This window comes from Gorilla gorilla, chromosome 16 (genome assembly GCF_029281585.2).
Source record: "Gorilla gorilla gorilla isolate KB3781 chromosome 16, NHGRI_mGorGor1-v2.1_pri, whole genome shotgun sequence".
NCBI classification, from domain to species: domain Eukaryota; kingdom Metazoa; phylum Chordata; class Mammalia; order Primates; family Hominidae; genus Gorilla; species Gorilla gorilla.
In genome coordinates, this window is record NC_073240.2 from 71,518,706 (window position 1) to 71,534,925 (window position 16,220).

At 35.3% G+C, this 16,220-nt stretch overlaps 1 protein-coding gene across 3 annotated transcripts in view; it reads right to left on the reverse strand.

Moving 5' to 3' along the window:
- The window catches only part of UACA (uveal autoantigen with coiled-coil domains and ankyrin repeats), a 102,735-nt gene that overhangs the window by 16,198 nt on the left and 70,317 nt on the right, over nt 1-16,220 (reverse strand). For 2 of the 3 annotated variants that reach the window (XM_031002355.3, XM_004056418.4), the window contains exons 6-13: nt 14,738-14,808; nt 14,528-14,634; nt 11,246-11,427; nt 9,737-9,774; nt 6,582-6,650; nt 5,072-5,179; nt 4,077-4,109; nt 3,462-3,560 (exon numbers count right to left, since the gene is read on the reverse strand). In XM_031002355.3, coding sequence (XP_030858215.1) covers nt 3,462-3,560; nt 4,077-4,109; nt 5,072-5,179; nt 6,582-6,650; nt 9,737-9,774; nt 11,246-11,427; nt 14,528-14,634; nt 14,738-14,808 — 707 coding nt within the window. Of the gene's footprint in view, nt 1-3,461; nt 3,561-4,076; nt 4,110-5,071; nt 5,180-6,581; nt 6,651-9,736; nt 9,775-11,245; nt 11,428-14,527; nt 14,635-14,737; nt 14,809-16,220 lie in introns of those variants that run through there. The other variant, XM_055362496.1, reaches the window with a different exon arrangement.

Below are 16,220 nucleotides of genomic sequence, written 5' to 3' on the forward strand. Positions count from 1 at the left end.
TGAGCCGAGATCGTGCCATTGCACTCCAGCCTGGGCAACAAGAGTGAAACTTCGTCTCAAAAATAAATAAATAAATAACAACAAACACACACAAAAACATTAGCTGGGCAGGGTAACCCAAGGTACTCAGGAGGCTGAGGTGGGAGGATCACCTGAGCCCGGGGAGGTCAAGGCTACAGTGAGTGGTGATCGCACCACTGCACTCCAGCCTGGGTGACAGAGTGAGATCCTGTCTCAAAAACAAAACAAAACAAAACAAAAAACCCCAGAGTGAAATGAAGAGTAAGGACAGGCAGATGTAGTTCATATTTGTATATTTAGGTGTATCAGTCCTAAAAGCTACATACCAAACTCTGAAGTAGTTGACTATGATAAAACAGTCCACAATTCCATGACTAAATTAATGCCACCTCCATTAATCATTAGTGCCCCCACAGTATGAAAAAATACCTATAAGCTTAGTTAAGCTCTTTGTTCTATGGAATATTTAATACTAAAGTTTACAATAATTACTAAATGGCCTCATACATGTATTAGGGGGTGCTATGCACATAAGGAGTTCAAAAAACTTAATTTGGTCTTATTATCTTTATTACTCAAATGAAAACAAATATAAAAGTTGTAACATAAAATCAGCCTCATTCTAAAATATCCATTTTCCCCATATTTTTATACATACAAGGGAAATAGCTACATGTTAAGTTATTATACATAACTCATAACAGTAATTCTTTTGACAGTTAAGCTTTTTTAAGCATGTGAGATAATACAGCAGTAGATATTCAAATGTTTGTAAATGATGAATTCTTAGTAGTTTGTTGGTTGGTTGGTTGGTTGGTTGGTTTTGAGACAGGGTCTCACTCTGTCGCTCAAGCTGGAGTGCAGAGGCATGATCTCGGCTCATTACAGCCTCCACCTCCTGGGTTCAAGTGATTCTCCTTCCTCAGCCACCCAAGTAGCTGGGATTATAGGCATGCACCACCTCACCCAGCTAATTTTTGTGTTTTTGGTAGAGACGGGATTTCACCATGTTGCCCAGGCTGGTCTCGAACACCTGAGCTCAAGTGATCCACTTGCCTCGGCCTTCCAAAGTGTTGGGATTACAGGCTGAGACACCACACCCAGGCAAATTCTTAGTAGTTTTTAATGGTTGCTGTTATAAATACTGGGTCACATATAAAGTGGGACCTGTAATTTTCTGTTTGAAAGTAAAAAATCATATCTAGCATAAAATCTCGTCACAATGAATACGTAGTGACTGAGGAAAATGTTCCCATCATATTGAATGGGAACAGTTACAAAACAGGATGTACTATATGATCCCACCTGTTGAATGAGTATATAACACACAAATTATGTACAAATGTCTGAAAGGATTTCAGTCAGGTGCTAGCAGAGTTAAGATTATAGGTGTCTTTTGCATCTGCTTTCAGTTTAAATATACTTCCTTATTTTTCTAAAGTAAATAAGTATTTTTATAAGAAAAATAAGTTACTTTTATGACTATTGTAAGTTATAGACTTGACATTTTAGACAAATTGTTTGTCTAAAGCTACAGAAAAACATCTTTTTTTTTTCTTCCCCTTGAGACAGAGTCTCACTCTGTCACCCAGGCTGGAGTGCAGTGGCATGATCTCACTCATTGCAACCTCCACCTCCCAGATTCAAGCAATTCTCCTGCTTCAGCCTCCTGAGTAGCTGGTATTACAGGCATGTGCCACCACACCCTGCTAATTTTTGTATTTTTAGTAAAGACGGAGTTTTGCCATGTTGGCCAGGCTGGTTTCAAACTCCTGACCTTAAGTGATCCACCCACCCTGGCCTCCCAAAAGTGCTGGGATTACAGGCGTGAGACACTGCGCCTGGCCTACACCTTACACTTAAGACATGCGAAAGTCTAGCTCCTAGAAGAAATACATACATAAATAGTACCCAAATTATATTATACTTTGATTAATACTTAAAAGGCCCTGTATATACTCCTAAATTTTCTCATTCAAGTAATTCTAAGTGTAAAACTAGCATTGTAGTTAAAAGCACAACAGATGCTTGGGTTCAAGTCCTGACTCTGTCACTTATTATTTGTGAAACCCCTCATGGGTAAACCTCTCTGTGCCTCAACCTCCTTACCTGTGAAGTCAGGTAACAATAAAACTTATCCCATAGAGTTGATTTCTTTTTTGATGTACGACAAGAATGCAAAGTACATGGTCAGTGCTATTAAAATATTAGCAATCACCAGTTTCACAATTAACCTAAAAAAGAGTCTTCAAATGTGAAGAAGACAGAAGCCACTACAGCTAGATCATTCTTTGGGTTATAAAATGGTGTTTCTGAATAATCTTGAAAATTCAGTCACATAAATATGTACACATATTAAGTGCGTATAATACAATGAATTTTTGCATATGCATACCTTTTGTAATTATACACAACCCAGATTAAGATACAAAACACTTCCAGGACACCAAAAGTTTCTTCACACACCTTACTCAGTAACCCCTCACCAAACGGTGGTCTCTATTCTAATCTCTAACATCGTAGATTAGTTTTATCTGCTTTTGAACTTCATAAAAATAGAATCTTGCAGTATGTACCCTTTGTGTCTGACTTATCTCTTGCAACACTGTCTGTGAGATTCATACATGTTTTATATTATTTTTCATAATGCACACATAGTTTTTTATTTACAAAGAAAAATATTATTTTTGCTAAGGTCTGAATGTCTGCCAAAATGTGTTGAAACTTAATTCCCACTGTGGTGGTATTAAGAGGTGGGGCCTTTTGGAAACTGATTAAGTCACGAGGGCTTCACTTAGCCTCCTTTTTGCCCTTTCGCCTTCTGCCAGGTGAGGATGCAGCAAAAGGCCCTCACCGGACATGAACGCCAGAGCCTTGATCTTGGACTTTCCAGCCTCCAGAAATGGGAGAAATAAATTTGTTCTTTATAAATTTTCTTTATTTTGTTACAGCAGCACGAACGGACTAAGGCACTTTTTTAGTGTACTTTGGGGCTGCATTCACCAACAAAGACAAAAGATTCATGCTGAATCAGCTACCTTCAGTGATGCCCAGTGATGAATCCTTTCTGAGATAATCCTGGACATATCATCATTCATTTATATGAATGCTTTTTATTATCATTATACTCACTGCAAATTTACAGGTAGAAATATGATGTTTTAAAAAGGTAAGGATGGACAATGAAGAGAAACTAGAATGACACTAAATGTCAATTACATACTAGTCAATTTAAATGATCTCACTTAACCTTTATAACTATGTGGAGAAAGAGACAATCACCCCAGTTTTGCCAAAGAGGCAACAAGTTTGAAGACTTTAAATAAGCAGCCCAAGGTCACACTATAAATAAGAGATTTATAATTCAAATTCAAGTCTGATGCCAAGAGCCTTACCATTACCCATTATGAATTACAGGAAATAATTTAACCTTTCTATACCTCAAAATATTTAAATCTATTTTTCAGAGCCTCAATGGTCCTTAAGCTTTCTTCATGTTGCTTTTCTTTAGCTGCCAAAAGGGACTTCAGCTTTTCTCTCTGAAATGAAACAGAATAAATAGAGTAAAATCACCCTGTGCTTGGAATTGGATTAAAAATGTGTTTTAGAAAACGTGAATTGGAATTACATTGAGGACTGGAGTTAAGGAATTCTCCAAGATGGTGAACTTTAACTACTAATAGAGTTGATAATTTCTACAAATATACTAATGAAACATACAATATCTATAAACAAAATCATAAAAAATTCAAATCTCTGTTTTCAATCTTAATGTTTTCAGACATTTGCTTTATGTTTAGAATTTTATATTATTTTCAGGACAAGTTTCACAGAAAGTAAGACTTTCAGAGGCAATAACAACAAAATGCCTACAATAATCTATGCCACTACATTCAAAACATCCTTTTTTAGTCATGTATAGATTTTGAATTTCCCTTTAATAACCAGAAATAGAATCCTGGTCTCTATCTCAATTCAGGACTTAAACCTTTACTACTATATCATCTTCAATTCCTAAAACAATTTTAATGGTTTAAAATAAAATGTCATCCTACCTCGCTTTCCAGATCATCAGCAACCATAACTTCCTAAATTTAAAAAGAACACAAAATATTTTAATTCTTAAAAGCCTATTTTAAAAGGCATGAACTTGGCAAAGATATTTTAAAAAGATTGGCAAATGTCTTTAAGACTAGGGCCAAGGATATGAGAAGAAATTTATGTACAATTCTGTTGTATGAGTTGTCATTCATTCTTCTCACTATCCAAATTCAGAAGCACTTTTGATTCTCTTGAGAACCTATCAACCACCAAGTCCTACTTTTTCTTCGTCCTCATATCTTCTGTCTACTTTTTCCTCTCCAATCCCATGGCCCTAACTATAGTTCAGCCTTTTGCTTTTGCATATGTTCAATTTTAGGAAAATCTAACATAGATAGCAAGATATTAAAGTGATACGGAAAATTAGAATCACAAGGACACAGCTGTACCAATCACGCAGTTACTTCTTACTTTTGAAATGCAAATATCACATAAGATTTCACCTGTGGTAAGTCCTATACATAATAAAATGTATATTTAAAGAGCAAACTGATGATACTAGATTTCATATATATTCTACTTTCCCTCTAAAAAATGATTTATGGATATTTCTTGTATTTCCAATTTTTTTATACAACAAGGAATATATTACAGGTCACTGTTTCTGTGATTTTGCTCATCACAGTGTTCTCGGGAATGCCCTCTGATTCCCTCTTACTTCCTTCAAAATTCAACAGAAGTACCATCTCCCACAGGAAGTGCCCCCCTCAGCAGCGGCAGCCCACAGTGATCTCTCCTCACTTCCCTGAACATTCTTTACACTGTCCTTACTTGTTAGCTTATGCTACTTTAAATGTAAAATTTCACGTAAAAATCCTGGTCCCCAGTAAGATTTAACTCCTCTGAAGCGCAATGAGCTAATTTTACCTTCTTTAGCACAATCATTAACAATTTGCTATTGATGTAGTCAGACAGTTTTTTTATTTTTCTATTATGCAGATTTATTTACCTCATTCAGCTGTAACTGTAAACCATTGACTTTATCCAAAAGTATTCTTTGTTCTTGCTGAATTTTTCTCAACCTCTCTTTCAAATCTTCATTTTCAATCTCCAAATCCTTAAATAATAAAGACAAGGTGCCAGGCCAATCTTAAAAGAGCAAATTCTTAAAGGAGAAATTTTTAAAAGCAGTTCACTACCATACAGATACATACATATGTAAAACACTAAGTACAAAAGATACAATAATTTCAATGATATGCCAATGATTTAAAATCTACAGATCAAAAATAAAATAGAAAATTACTGTCCTATAATAGCTAATAAATACAAGTATATACTACAAGAGGGCAAATCATTGTAATTCCAGTAAAGAAAAAATAAAAAGCATCTAGACACAGAAAAGAGCAAAAGAATATGCCATTTTAACTTTTGCTTAAGACCTCCCAAATTTATGAGACTCTTCTAATCCTTTTGTTGAAATAATCATCATTTTCAGTGCTCTGGTAAAAGATAAAGGCTTGAATTTAAGGACATAGTTCATTTTCTTACACTACATAGTAAACTAAGAAAACTCAAATAAAATGCTTTTATTATACTGAAAACAGCTATTCAATTTATCATTTAACGGTGTTTCAGTCATAAAATTAATTATGGGTCCTTCCTCTAAAATAATCCTCATAATATTCTTTAGAAACTTTGACCAATATAAAAGCTAAAAAGTACTGTGTGGTTAGTTTAACAAAATTATTTTTCTCAATCAAAATAGAAAATACTTTAAGAAAAAAATCAGATTTAATTTACATTAATGATCTTTTTAATACTATAATTTTCTAAAATAAACACAAATGTATGGTTTACATCACAAAACAGACACATTTAAATCAAACAGTTATATAAAGTTGCTTTTTCTAATATATACTAAAACAATACTTTCTACACCATACTTCTAGCGTTATATAATTAAATTTTATAATACTGGACTCAAACATTGATAACAAAAGTCAATTCTTAAAGAAGAGATTAGGCAGCCAGGTGTGGTGGCTCACGCTTGTAATCCCAACACTTTGGGAGGCTGAGGCGGGTGGATCACCTGAGGTCAGGAGTTCAAGACCAGCCTGGCCAACATGGTGAAACCCCGTCTCAACTAAAAATACAAAAATTAGCCAGGCATGGTGGCACATGCCTGTAATCCCAGCTACTAGAAGGGCTGAGGCAGGAGGATCACTTGAACCTGGGAGGCAGAGGTTGCAGTGAGCCGAGATCATGCCACTGCACTCCAGCCTGGGCAACAAAGCCAGACCCCATCCCTAAATAAATAAATAAATAAATAAATAAATAAATAAATAAATAGAAGAGATTAGGCAAAAAAAAAGAGAATCACAAACAGTTTTAACGAGCTTCCCTTTCTTTGCCCCACTCATTTCACCCATTCTCTTGCTTCCTCTCTTCTCTCTCAATCCCACTACAAATACTGGACTTGTTTTTAAAGGAAGATACCATTATTTTTTTCTTTTTACCTGAATATTTTGATGCTCCCTCTGATGTGACTTCACATTTACTTCATCTTGCATGTGTGTCAAATTTCGCTTTGGTAAAACATAAGAAAACACGGGTCAGCAAGTGTAAGAATACACAAAAGTATATTTTCCTCAATTGGCAATACACCCAGTTAGTGATTTTCAGTTTATCCAACATTAGCTGCACATAACACAAGGTGGCAGTGTTTCTATTTAAAACTTCAAAATGGAAAGGACCTTTAAGACTATGTTTTAAATAAATCAAGTATAACTTATTTAAAAATACTAAATTATAACAAATTTTAAAATATTATTAAGGATTTATTTTAACTAAAGTCACAAAATTTTAAAAAGGAGAATTTGTAATAAATGCATAAAAAAAGTTGGGCTATAAAGCACTGCATTGCCAACTACTCCTAAAAGAACTCAATTTAAAAAAAAAAAAAAAGGAAGAGGAAGGGGAAGTCACATTAATCTGTAAAGACAATACGGAAATTATTTACTTCTCTGAGCACCACCAAAATAAAATATCAAGAGGTATGGTAAGGAAGAGATAGACAGTCCCTCTGACCTGAGCAATATAAAAAGGTCTTTAAATAACTTGGTTGGGTGTATGTTCTGTTTTTGTAACTTACTGCTTTGAAACTTTATTCCAGCTTAGAGATTTGCTTTAACAAAAACACAACATAAGTATTAAACAAGAGAATAACCCCCCTTTTAAAAAAACCAAAATGATCTTTAAATCTCCACAATAACTAATGTAGAAAGCTATTTATTTCTTCCTAATTAGGTTAAAAAAAAAACTACTGCTTTAATTCTTCGAGATGATTTTCTCATGTTTTGTATTATTTGTTTACCTTTGCTTGATCAAGTTTTTAAACTATCATTCAAATGAGTTTGGATCTAGAACTAGAGGAACAACTCCCATTTAAAAAATATTCTATATCAACAATTTGGCCCTAACTATGTTTCCAGCCTCATTCCTTCTACCAAAGGACTGTTCTTCAAGTGGAATCTGACATCTTCTCACAGCTCACCTGATCATACCACTTTCATTCCCAGCCTTCACTTCAGCATCCTCACCCACTGCCTCCACTATATCCTAACTCAGACATACTAAATCAACTCCATCCTTTAATTAAGATCCATCTTCCTGACAAGCCTTGTTATTAGCACACTAAAAGAACCTCTCTTGCACCTCTGGCTCCACTTAGCAGTGATCTGATCACGTGCACCACTGATTGGGGTGCACACGTCCTGCCTTCTGCCATCTGGTAGTCACTGGTGGGTACATACCCATAGTCCTTATCACACAAGGTCCTTCTTAATCTAGCCCTTTGTTACTTTAGCAGCCTCTTCTGCTCCCTCCACGATGGGCACATCGCTCCTGTCACACTTGTCTGCTGCTGCCCCATGAACATGTCTAACCTGCTCCCTCATCAGGGGCTGGGCACCTGCCCTTCCCTCAGCCTGTGAGGCTTCTCCCACAGACCTCCACCCACTCCCTCTTCATCCCTTAATTGTTTTGTTTTTCTTCATAGCATCTGCTATGAGACTAAATATTCCTTTGCTTATTGTTCATCTCTCACTAAGCTAGGAGTTCCATCAGGGCAGAGACTTCGTACACTACAATATTCCCAGCACTTAGAACAGTAGTTGGCATGTTGTAGATGTTCAGCAGATATCTGTGAACAAACAACTGAGTGAGTCTTACATTTGCAACTATACTGTAGGCGTCTTGAAAACAGAGATTACATGTACCTTCGTATTTAAAAAAAAGTCCTATTTACAGCATATATTTAGTAAGTGTATTCAATAAATGATGGAAACACAGTAATTAGGAGCAGTGTGTCTTTCTGTTCCTAGTAGAATATTAACTCCTTGTATTCACCTCAGTATTTCCTAGAGCACTGAGCAGAGAACAATTCCCATATTAATATTCAATAATTCTTTTTATTTTAAATATCTATATATTTCAGAAATCATTTTTCTCTGATTCTGTGTGAGATGGCTAGTACAGTCATAGCAGTGTACATTTTTTTTCACTCTACTCACACTTAGGTTATATGAGGCACAGGGAAGAAGGCTGGAACAGTTGCTCCAGATGGAAAAGTGTCAACAGACATGACCCATATATGAACATATTAATTCAGATGGATTGAAAAGGAAAACAAGCTTTAATGTAACTTTCATGATAAGTGCAGCAAACCACCATGGCACATGTATACCTATGTAACAAACTGGCACATTCAGCACATGTATCTCAGAACTTAAAGCAAAATTTTTAAAAAATGTAGCTTTCAGATTCAGGTGAGAGGTACAAAAATGACACAGGATGATGATCAGAATTGCTCAAGGTACCTGATTACTTTCTCTTCAGGGTTTGCAAATGCTTAGGTTCCTCTCACTAGAGAAAAGCTGAAAGCCTGGAAGGGAACAGTCAGCAGGAGAGGAAAGCTGCCTACACTAGCTTTTGAGCCATGGTACTGTAAACCAACCCTGCTTACTTTAACACAAATAGATTAGCAGAAAACATAAGACATTTCACAAACCGGGATATCAAAACAGGGTTAAATAGTAATTTAATAATAAATGTAGTGCAAAGCATGAATTATTTCAAGTGTTGTTATTCCGTAAAGTCCTCAATTAAATACACACAGAAAAAAAGACTGAAGAAGAAATGAAAACACTAACAGCGGCATTGAAATCACAATATATAATCAGTTTAGAACTCTGTTTTCTTCATTTCTTAATTACACTGGAAGAATTTTCCCATAACAGTCAATATTTTGTCCTGTTAGTAAGGGAGACTGGGGGAAACTGTCTACGATCTGCCAAGCTAAAGTTCATCATTTAGCAAGTTACAATGTCTCCTACTTGAAAAAACTGAATGCTCACGGCCCCAATCAGGAGGCTATCTCTTTCCCACTGGATACCTTCATTGAAACTGAGATCTAATGTGTCTCAAGCTAAGTGATAGTATCTTGATAGGACCTCATGATCTAAGTACCCAGAATCTACATGGGCTTGATCAACTGAGAAGAGAGATGAACACATTTAAACTCAGAATAGTTACGCTAACTATTAACTAGTTTTACTAAGCACTTTAAACTATACAATACATATAATTATTTAAAATTAAAATTAATATCTACCTGTTGCAAAGATGGCCCTTTCTTCCAAAGTTCTCTCCCTAAGATTTAGAGAAAAAGAGAAACAACAAAATGGCAGGTTAACTTGGGGTAGGTACGCATTCCCTAACTATACAATTGAGTCAATATTAAATAAATAAACTTTAGAGTTTCCTCTAAAGCTTACAACTTTTTAGTTTTATTTCTAAAACATATGCTTAAAACAATAATGACATCTCACTTTTGCCTATCAAATTAGCAAATTTTTTATAACAATATTCAAGTAGGTAACATTAAAGACTAAGGATGGGAGGCAGGTAAAAAATGGGAAATTTATTTAGGCTGGGTATGGTGGCTCGCACCTGTAATCCCAGCACTTTGGGAGGCTGGGGCAGGAGGACCACTTGAGGCTAGGAGTTCAAGACCAGCCTGGGCAACATAGCAAGACCCCATCTCTACAAAAAAAATATTAAAAATTAGCTGGCCATGGTGGTACATGCCTGTAGTCCCAGCTACTCATGAGGCTGAGGCGGGAAGATAGCTTGAGCCCAGGAGTTTGAGATTGCAGTGAGCTATGATGGCACCACTATACTCTAGCCTGGGCAACAAAGGGAGACCCCATATCTAAAAAAAATGAGGGGAAGAAAATTTAAAAAGCTCCTAAATTGGAAGGCAATTTGCCAACATAGACCAAAGGCTTAAAGAAATGTGCATGCCCTGAAACTCAGTGATTCAATTTCTAGGAACCGACCCTAAAGGGTAATAAAAATATACTAAAATATTTATGCATAAGGACAGTCACAACCTTTGTGTATTAATGAATAATTATAAATAGCTTAAACACTACATGTAGAAAACTGCTTTATTAAATGAAACTTAAATAAATGGAATCTCATACACCAATAAAAATCATACTATAGAAAAACTATTTTTGAGGGAAAGGCCTTCAAAATAGGTTACATAAAAAAGTAAGCTACAATTCAGATTTACAGGTGAATTCAATTTAATGGAAAAAGACTAGAAGGATATTTCTCAAAATGTTAACAGAGGCTTCTCAGTGGTAATGAGTGACTAACTTTATTCATTGTGCTTTTCTGTATGTTCCTGTTTTTTTAAAAAAAAACATAAAAAATCATGGCATAGGCATTTGGTAAATATCAGCTGACTATTTTACATACATGTTTAAACTGATTCTTTAAAACTTCTTAAGTATAAAAAGTTGGGAGGTTCACCCCTCTTCATCAAAAAAAAAAAAATTAGTAAAACACTTGACTCTTCCTTCTCAGTTCTGAAGTTATTCCAGTGTCTTAGTGTTCACTGGATAAACTAGATTATATATGCAACACACACTGCCTCAAAGCAAGTGACTATAATGTAAGTAAGCAAATCCATGTTGTAGAGGGAGATGAACCAATACTGTTTATCAGTAAGGAATGTTTTGCTTCTTATAAACTGTAGTTCTACTACCTAAGTCTTTTAAAAAGTGGCTCTTTGTTAATGTGGACTTTTCTAGTTACAGAAAACTGCTGATACCTTTGTTGGTATTTTCCGATGCAGTCTTCAACAAGGTTAGAATGTCCAGATTGTCACCAATTCTTGCATAGTAAGAACTATCATGGCCAAGCGCATCCAGCAAGCTTATATCAGCACCATTTTTAATTAAGACTTCTACTGCATCTCTGCAACCATATTCGCAACCTAGCATGAGGGCAGTTCTAAATGGAAAAATGGAAGAGCAAAAGACTGAGAAAACTCCAAGGAAATATTGCAGAAATATTCTGCCCTATTGTTGAACACTGTCTTAGTGTTCACTGGATAAACTAGATTATATATGCAACACACATTGCCTCAAAGCAAGTGACTATAATGTAAGTAAGCAAATCCATGTTGTAGAGGGAGATGAACCAATACTGTTTATCAGTAAGGAATGTTTTGCTTCTTATAAACTGTAGTTCTACTTGAACACTAAGTTCAAGTAAGTGTTCAACACTACTTGAACACTTACTTGAACACTAAGACATGCTCCCTTCTTGAAGAATAGACACTACTTTAAGAAGTCATGCCTGTTACAGATATAGATTTTACTTTATATTCATTGCATTTATAAAAACATTTGCTTTGTCTTCTATATCCTTATATCCTTTAATTACTTCTACTACCAAACCAACCTCATTTATTCCACTTCTTCAATGTCCTACACGTAAATAATCACCACAAAAATTTTCCACAACTGATACTGTCACCCCATGTGCTCAAAACCCAACTTTTTCAGTCCCTTCATGAACTGAACCACATCATGCAAACCTCCCCTAAGAATCCCTTCTCCTCCAAGAGAAGTATCAGATTCCATTCCTGATCTTCCTGCTTAGAAGAACCTTGATTCTTCTACCTGGAGAACTTCACATCTTCAGACTACAACTAACGCCATGCAACATGGATCATTGCTTTATTCTATTGCAATAGAACCACTGGCACTCAAACATCTCACAGCACATCAGCAAATACTAATCATGCAACAAAATAATTGTCATGAAAATCTAGAAGGACCCTAGAAATTATTTTGTCTAATCCTCTATTTTTTAGGGTGGGGCTAACCAACACGTAATGAAATGAAACAACATATCCTATATCTAACTCTGTCTTCAATTGTGAATATTGGATCTCTTAAGGAAATTGACTCTTGCCTTTTCTCTGCTATGTATGCTGTGTTTCTCATATTCAAGCCTTGTCCCCCAACTCCCCTGTAGTTGCTGATAAGAAATTCTGTACAAAACAGGCATTAACAAAGTTTTTGTTATTTAAAAAATGCTACATATAAAACAGGAAAAAAAGAAATGAATATAGAGTATTAGTAACTAAGGTTATAAATTATGTTGAAAACCATCTGCTATTTAGTCTATATAATATACACTGCCCTGTTTCATTGGCTTTTTGTGAATGCCCAATGAAAAAACATAGATAAAGTGCTTTGAAAAATGTGAGAGCTATAAAAATAAAGCACTGTATGTAGATCAACCAGATTATCCCTCTGTGATCCTAAAATTTAATTTAATTTAACTTTTTTTTTTTTTTTTTGAGACAAGAGTCTCACTCTGTTGCCAGCGCAGTGGCATGATCTCAGCTCACTGCAACCTCCGCCTCCTGGGTTCAAGCAATTCTCCTGCCTCAGCCTCCCGAGTAGCTGGGATTACAGGCATGCACCACCACACCTGGCTAATTTTTGTATTTTTGGTAGAGATGTGGTTTCACCATGTTGGCCAGGCTGGTCTTGAACTCCTGACCTCAAGTGGTCCGCGCCCGGCCGTAAAATTTAATTTTAAAATCCAATTTTCTTCATCATGCTTGGAATCAGATGATAGTATCCACAAAAACAAAGTAATATTAAAAAGCCACTTCTTAATCACATCTTTTTTTTTTTTTTTAATATTTAAAGAGGTTTATTCTAAGCCAAATGTTAGCAACCATGGCCCATGACACAGCCTCAGGAGGTCCTGAGAACGGGTGCCGGAGGTGGTTGAGTTACAACTTGGTTTTATACATTTTAGGGAGACAAAAGTTACAGGCAAAGGTATAAATCAATACATATAAGGTATACATTGGTTTAGCTCAGAATGTCAGGACATTTCGAAGTAGGGGCTTCCAAGTCAAAGACTTCCTGATTGGGAATTGATTGAAAGCATTAAGCTTTGTCTGGAGAATTGAAGTCAATATAAAGAAATGCTTGAGTTAAGATAAGGGGAGTTGTAGAAGCCAGGGTTCTTTTTTTTTTTTTTTTTTTTTTATTATACTTTAAGTTTTAGGGTACATGTGCACAATGTGCAGGTTAGTTACATATGTATACATGTGTCATGCTGGTGTGCTGCACCTATTAACTCGTCATTTAGCATTAGGTATAGAATTTCCTCCTTTGAGATGCATAAAGAAAACAATTACAGCTATAAAATCTGACAACTAAAGACTATTTTTTATACTTTTATACTTCTAATAAACTACAAACAATAGAATACATGTTTGGAAGAATAAAATTAAGTCAAAAGAAACCAAAATTTTTACCAGTAACTACAAAAATCCCAGAAATTTTAGTTTAATTTATTGTAATACTTGAATTAAATGGAAGGGGTGTGTTTCAGATACTTTGTGACCATAAACTTCAGAATTGTAATACAACAAGCACCATGATACATTAGACCTACAGACAGAGATAGGGAGAATTCTGGATAGAAATTATTAGAGCACACCAACTAAAATAGTATCAAATACAGAAGCAAAAATAAAGCAAGGGACCTCTGCAGTACAGAAATGGACAGGTTCAGAGTAGGAGATGGCACTGTACCCTGGCAGAGTAAGGAGAGAAAACACCTTGAGAAAATCTATACTGACACATGTCAAGTTCCAGAACACTCAAGAACCACTTTACTCAAAAGATTCACTAATGAAGAAGTAACTACAGATGTACTTTTTAAATTCTTCTCCTATGTATCTTACTTGCACCCATTTCATTAAAGAGTTTTTTAAGCTTAAAACACCTGGGATGTAATTCCTCTCTCCTTCAGTTCTTTGATCCAAACATAAGGCCTAATCACTGCTTTTATTCACATTTACCCTGTCATCTTCCTCTATTTCCCTCTCCTTCTTTCTTCAGCAGACTCTGAAGAAAACTGACAAGTAGATGTTAATTCCAAGAAAAAGCAAGCCAGGGAAGGGGAGAACCCAGGGGAAAGAAAGGCCAAGTCAGAGAACAGAGCTGCTGCTTTGACTTGGCCTTTCCATCCCTGTGTATCCAGCTGGTATCTGGGAGCCATGATAAAGAATTACCTGTTTTGTTTGTCTCTGGAATTAACATCCGCTCCTCTATCTATCAGCAGTTGACATATTGTTGGCCTACTCATCTGAGTAGCCAGAACAAGTGGTGTCCGCCCGTCCTAAGCAACAGGAAAAATAAAACAGCATTAAGACAACAGATCTCCCAAAATGTAGAAGTTAGAATGCATGAGTCGAAATGAGAATAAACATAAACTAACTTACTACATCTTTGGCATTCACAGAGGCCCCATGGTCACAAAGCAGCTGTATGCTAGAAGGACAATCTGCCATTGCTTTAAGGAACAAAAGAAAATGATAAATGGTGAACATCTGTTGGTAAGACACATGGTGTTTTTCTAGGTCCATATAAGGAATAAGTTCTTCAGTTTCTAAATTACCAAGCTTCACATCCTTCACTCTTAGTTTAGCATTATAAGCATCAATTTTTCATCTGAAAATGGATTAGACAAGATCATATTATAAATTGTCTACAATTTATTAGGACCAAGGAATAACGTCAACCTTGTAGAAGACAAGAACACACTACTATTCTAAGGACAAGCACAGACAATAAAAATCAAAGTTAAATTTTGTACTTACAGTATATTTTTAAACATGGCTATAACTGACTTGATCCTTGAAGTGTTGGCTCAGTTTTTTTAAAGAATCATATCCATTTTTTATAGAATAGTCACAGTAAGTAAAGTATGAATCATACAATTCATATTTCTCATAAAAGCAGAGATTGCAATGTCTACCTTTATGCAAAGTAAGGTCATTTTGCTAATAATTATAAAATCACATTATGCTTCCTTGACTAACACTATAGTTCATATTTATATTAGGAAAAATTATTGTTAAATTCATAAAGTAGGATTATGTTTACAATCCCCATGAATTTTTTAAGCCTTATGATTTGATATAAATTATAAGCACAAAAAGTACTGACAAAGTGAGCATTCTTTTTTTATTGGTGAAATAATAGAATTAAACCAAACATAAGAAAATCAAGTAAATTTTCACTTTTCGTCTCTAATCCAGCAAATCTTTTATATAAAATGTATCATCAGCTTTAAGAAAAAGATAAACTGAACCTGAATACATTAATTCAGGAACTGTAAAATTAGCGACCCTTTAGGTCCAATTATAAATGAGAATTTAAAAATGTAAAGCATAATAAATTCCAGAGTTTACAGATTACTAGATCATGAAGAACCGCTTAAAGCCAAAAAGAGAAAACTGCATACCACCCAGAAATCCTAGACTTTGAGCTAGATGAAGTAAATGAGTTTGTTTATATATCCTCTCCTTTGGGAGTATGCAGGAAGTAGGGGCTTTGGAGATATTTGGAAGGCCAGGGAGTTGAACTGTAGCAGAAAATACAGTATTTTACCAAAATTTGTTCTCCTCTTCTTCCACTATAGAGTAGGTTTTGGAATATGACTAGTCACCTAAAGAGTTTATTTCTGAGCCTCCCTTGCAGATAAATATAGCCAATTGATTTTGCTCCTATCAGTAGAATATGAATGGAGAATAATCTACTACTTCCAAGTCTGAGCTCTAGACTTTGGGCATGTATTCCACTAGGCTCTCTCCTCCTTCCTGCTAGCTAGAATACGGCTATGACCACAACTCTGCTTCAACCTTGCAGTTAAGGAAGATACTCAGAGGTAAGTGGAGAAACAAGATAGAAAGAATTCAGTTT